General features: G+C 30.9%; 1 protein-coding gene across 1 annotated transcript; it reads left to right on the forward strand.

Annotated features, from left to right (window-relative positions):
- Positions 1-2,649: 2,649 nt before the first annotated feature.
- LOC114178956 (fe(2+) transport protein 1-like) lies at positions 2,650-5,732 on the forward strand. The gene is made up of 3 exons (XM_028065111.2): positions 2,650-3,489; positions 4,967-5,116; positions 5,199-5,732. The coding sequence occupies exons 1-3, from the start codon at positions 2,866-2,868 to the stop codon at positions 5,502-5,504; spliced, it is 1,080 nt and encodes a 359-aa protein (XP_027920912.2). The 5' UTR covers positions 2,650-2,865; the 3' UTR covers positions 5,505-5,732.
- The last annotated feature ends 393 nt before the right edge of the window (positions 5,733-6,125 follow it).

Genomic DNA, 6,125 nt, shown 5'->3' on the forward strand with positions numbered 1-6,125 from the left:
GATTGATTAAGTAGCAAGTGGGATTTGTTGGGAGATGAATTAAAAAATGAATTTTTCTATCAATTTGTGATTGATGAAGCAAGTAGCAAGTGGCATAGAGAAATGGGAAGATGAAACGAGAATAGTTGTATCACTATTTTCTACCCACTATTTAAAAGTAATCAATATAGTAAGAAGGATATATATGTTGTGCCTTCCTATTAAATCGAGAATTGAAATTAAAAGTTTCTCTATTATTTATTGGTAGCATTTAAATAATGGCAGTGGATGCACGTTACTTCCATTCGGTGCTTTTCTCTGCCTCAACCCAGCATCAATGAAGAAACAACTAAATTATACTCTTTTCAACCGTTTATTTTTTCCCTATACGTCGATGTTTTCGGATTACATCTAAACAATTGCAAAAAAGGTTTTTGGCATATCATTGACAAAATTTGCTATAATTGACGATAGCGAGTCTCGTGAATAAATTGCTACAATTCATTGATAAAACTCAGATCTTAAAACTTAGAAAGGGTTTATTTTTACGACTTTAAACATTTTTTTAATTCAATTAAGTATCATATTGAAAATTCGCAGAATAAATTTATTTAAGTCTTGTTTAGGACCACTGATTTTCACAAATAACTGAAGCCCCTATTTCTGCTATATATCCATATTAGTCAACTGTAATGATAAACTAATTCCTAAGTTATTGTAAAACTACTAATTAAGTAGTTAGCTTATTAAATTAAAGAAATACTTAGTAAAATTAGTGTTCGAAAAAAAAAGAAGATAAAATGCTAATTAACATAAGATGACATATTTGTTTGAATTTTACAGAAATAATATTTTTATCTTGTAATAATTTTTTGACCACATAAATAATTTTGTTAAAGTTAAATATATTTTTAATCTCTAAATTTTAACACAAAAATAGAAATTTTCATGTCCCAAATTTTGATATTATTTGGTCTTCGAACTTTAAAAGTGTAACGTGTTCTTCTTATATATTAAATTTGAGTTATTTGTACTATTTGACAAATTTCAATTCAAATATCATTCTGACATCATGTTTAACATGTAATAACTGTTGAAATAAGAAAACTATATTCATTGAATTTTAAAATTTAAAATATATCAAAGTATGAGAAACAAATTTCAATTTTGTGTCCAAGTTTAGAAACTACAATACACATCATATACAATGTTCCTGCAAAAACAATAATAGAATATTAGGAGACACAAGTCATATCTTACCCAATCCTCGAATCTCTCGGATGGATACTCTTCGGTCTTGATGGGTACATCTTCGTATTTTGTTGACGAATGAGACATTTTGGGAGTTACTTATAGAAAAGACTTCAGCGATGAAGTCAGCGAGAGCTCCCAAAAGTCAAATCTTAGTTTTTGTATTAATGAATTGTGTACCTTTAATTCTTGAGATTCACCTGTATTTATAAAATATTAATCACAGATTATCTGGCTCACGGACTGAGCCTTCATTATGCTCGTTGGGTCTTTTTTGGGCTCGTGTGGCCTTTATCAGGGCCCAGGTATCATTCATGTGACTTTAGCTGTTATTTCTCAAGTTTGGGATAGAGGACCTTTACTGGAATGTAACTTTAGCTGTCATGTATGCATTATTTTTCTATGTAGTTGATTAGTGGTTCGTCGCGGACAAAATTATAAGTTCTCACTACAAAAAAATGTTTCATTAGTAACCAATTTTAGTAACCAAAAGTTGTTAGTCACTATAGTAATCAATTTATATACAAATTTATAAAATTAAAAATTATTGGTTACTAACATAGTCACTATTATAAATAAAAAATTATAATTGGTCACTCAATTGGTAACTACTTAATTAGAGACCAATTTAGTAACTAAGTCATTTTGGTAGCCAAAATCTAGGTAGCTATTTTTTAGTATCCAATTTCCTTTGGTAGGCAAAACCATGGTAGCTAATTTTAAAAACCAATTTAGTGACCTATTATAATTTTTTATTCATAATAGTAACTGTATTAGTAACCAATAATTTTTTACTTTGTAAATTGGTATCTAAATTAATCAATATAGTGACTAACAATTTTTGATCACTAAAATTGGTTACTAATAAAACATTTTTTTTGTAGTATCTGTCTGTACAATATTACATAGCGGCTAAAGCCGGCTAACCGCCTTGTAGTACATACAATATTAAAATTGAGAATGATAATATAGAGATAAATGACAAGTTAAAATAAACATTTTATATACTATAATTAAATGAGATAAATTTATTCTTTAAAACCTATATTCGTAGCAAACATTGTCAAACTCAAGAAACCCTCATAATTAGCAATGGACAAGAGGGAAAGAGCCATGATGCAGTCATCACAAACAACATGAAGTGATGCATTCGGGTATTTTATCAAGGACGCACCAACATAGCAGTTTACTTCTTCTTTTAATCACAATTTTTTAAACCAGTGCTTCAAAAATTATGAATATAACATCATTATCTGACTGCTTCAACACAGCATGATCCATGAAACACTTTATATTTTTGTTATGCAAAACCTAAATTATCTCCACTTGCTTCCGTCTATGTGATATGCATTGACTTTAGTACCCGTTTCTATATATACAAACATTTTCTTTATAATATTCTATTGCAGTTGATATGTGATCCTTGCCGTAGTACCATTTTGTACGGTTAATTTTATAGTGATAACACCAATCCTTTCTCATGACAAAAATTGTTATGCAGTCACTTTCGTTGGTGTTCTGCATCAATCGTGGAATTATTTTATCACTTGTTTACTGCTAGTAGTTAAAGAAAACATGGTCTATATAAAGAACCACTGTGAGAAATGAGTGACATAGAGAGTTTGAGAAAGACAAATGGCCATTACTTCACTCACTCATTTCAAGATTATCTTTGTTTTCTTCATTCTCTTCACTCTTCTCACACCTCAAGCCGTGGCTGATTGTGAAGCTGAATCAGCAAACACATGCAACAACAAACAGAAAGCCCTGTCACTAAAAGTCATAGCCATATTCACCATCTTAGTCTCTAGCATAATTGGTGTGACACTGCCCTTAGTCACACGTTCAGTCCCAGCTTTGAGCCCCGAAAACGATCTCTTCATAATTGTGAAGTGCTTCGCTGCTGGTATAATTCTTGGGACCGGCTTCATGCACGTGCTTCCTGATTCCTTTGACATGTTGTGGTCTGATTGCTTGAAGGAGAAACCGTGGCACCAGTTTCCGTTTTCGGGACTTGTGGCTATGTTTTCTGCGATAATAACGATGATGGTGGATTCTTTGGCTACTAGTGTTTACACCAAGAGGGGTAGGACGGAGATTATTCCGGCTGAGAACAGCCCTGCAGCTGGTGGAGACCAAGAGATGGGTGGTGTTGTTAACTTTGGCCATTTCCATGGCCACCACCACCACCACCACCCTGAGAACAAGACAGAAGAAGGCCAAGATTCACAACTTCTACGTTATCGTGTTGTTGCCATGGTAAGATTGTTTCTTTCATGCAATGTTAAAAAACATAGTTTTGTTACTCACTTTTTCTCTCAGTTTTGTCATCAGAAATTACTAAACAAGAACATGATTGTTTTATTATATCATAATGATTTTGAAGCGTTTGCATCATCCATAATTAGGGTATTTTAGTTAGACAGTGATTTGCTATAGATATTTATTCAATATTTTAAAAAATTTAGATTAGTTGAAACGAATTTGTCTATGTTTAATTGTTCTAAAAGTTTGATCAGGACATCTATTTGAACTCAAATCTGATTCGACATTCAGGTTACCCGATTTTTTAATCATTTTATATATCATTAAATTGTATAATAGAAGTAAAAAATAGGTATTTTTGTAATATGTATTTTGAAATAAATAACTTAATGTTTTATCATTAATATATAATTATTAAAAATGCATCAAAGTCTATTTATATAATTTTTCAAATCAACCTTAGTCACCCTAGATTATAGGAAGATGCGTGGCGTTATACTCACCCAACATGCTGTTAAGAAAAGGACTTACAAATGAATCCATTGTTTTTAGGAAAATTATGTTTTGACAAGAAATTTTTTGAAAAAGTTACTATAAATGGAATTAAAATAGATTTTTATTTTACTTTTAAACCAAAATAAAATAATAAAATAATACTTTTTTACTTAAAATGGTAATTTGTCAAAAGTTTGTTAAAAAAAAACTTTGTTAAAGTATCACTTCCCTTGTGTTTAAGAGTTTGAATTAAACATGACATGTCAAGTATTTTATATAAATTGATTTATGATTCATCAAGTATTTAAACGTCTATAAGTAGTACTATACAAGTAAGGGAGTAAAACATTTAAATTTCAAAGAAAAGTTTGTAATGTGTAACGGACTTACACAAAAGATCACGAAGAATTCAAAGCATGGGAGTTTCGGTCGTTTTAGAAGGACCCATAGTTTATTATATCAACCATTCTGAATTGAAGGAGAGGGATATGTATTCAAAATACCATAGTTATCCAGGTCATAATTTAAGTAGGTATACATATAGGTTTTTTTTTACATAACGGATCAAATTTGTCAATAAATTACGAAAATAAGTAAGCTTGAAAAAAATTACAAGTTATAAATTAAGTAATAATACCTATTTCACACGACTTCAACTTCAAATATAAAAAAAGTTATTACGAGTTACAATAACTTTGTTGTGTATGAAAGTTGTCATAAGTCATGATAATGTTTATAAAAATTGTCTAAAGTCATAACATCGATACAAAATATTAACTTTGAAGATGTCATAATTCATAATAATTTTAATTTTTTACTCTATCTCGTTTTCAAAATTTAGTATGTTTTTCACATCATTAACACGTCATTATGTTTTTTATTTGTCTATTTTTGTAATATTTGGACAAATAGAAATATATAAAAACCCGATGTATAATTTAGTATTATACTAAGCAAATGAAAATTGGAAATGCAGGTATTAGAACTTGGAATTGTGGTTCATTCGGTGGTTATAGGACTTGGCATGGGAGCCTCCAACAACACATGCACCATAAAAGGTCTTATAGCTGCGCTTTGCTTCCATCAAATGTTTGAAGGCATGGGTCTAGGAGGCTGCATTCTGCAGGTATATAAATACCAGAAAGAGCATTCATAATTAAATTTTCCATTTCTATGTGGATAAAACTAACCCTTCAAATTATGAACAGGCCCAGTACAAGTTCTTAAAGAAGGCCATCATGGTGTTTTTCTTCTCCGTGACAACCCCATTTGGAATTGCCCTAGGAATTGCTTTGTCGACGACCTACAGAGAGAACAGCCCAAGTGCACTCATCACCGTGGGGTTGCTCAACGCTTCTTCTGCTGGTCTTTTGATCTACATGGCTTTGGTTGATCTTCTTTCTGCTGATTTCATGAGCCCTAGATTGCAGGGTAGCATCAACCTTCAATTGAAATCTTACTTAGCAGTGTTTTTGGGTGCTGCTGGCATGTCTCTCATGGCAAAATGGGCTTAGTTTTCTCTTTCGTCTAGTTTAAGGAATAATAACATCTTCAAAGTTGTAATCTTTTACGTGTTCCATTAAAATAGGAGGTTTGACAGTGATGCACTGTATCCAGTCACTGTAAACGTTTACTCTCTAGACAAAATAATTTGTGTAAACTGCGTTTGCAGCATTCAATTATGTATGCTGTCTTTCTACTGTTGTATCCTATTGCGTATTCCAATAATACTATATTTAGTATCTTCTTAAGTATAAAATATAAATAGTGTAAAAGCATTTAATAAACCATTCCATTAACTTATTTATTATTTTTTTTAATAAGTGTGAAAAACCTTCACTTACATAACGAAGGAAGAAACTAATGATACTTGAGCAATGGGGAATTAGGAATGATATGAATTATTAATGGCTAAACGAAACTTAGTGAACTACTTAATAGGCACACCCACTTGACTAAGTACAACTTTTTGTATAGGAAAATGATTAGATGACAACATTTTTTTACCACTTTTCTTATCACCTAATGTGGCATTAACTTTTGCATTTTAATTTTTATTTTGAATTTACTTTTAAGTGGTACACACATGTAGAAGAAATGTAAAAGTGGTATATGCACATGGGAAAAATTCTCAT

The sequence above is a fragment of the Vigna unguiculata genome, chromosome 3 (genome assembly GCF_037176805.1).
Source record: "Vigna unguiculata cultivar grain cowpea cultivar isolate G323 ecotype 2 chromosome 3, ASM3717680v1, whole genome shotgun sequence".
Lineage (NCBI taxonomy): Eukaryota > Viridiplantae > Streptophyta > Magnoliopsida > Fabales > Fabaceae > Vigna > Vigna unguiculata.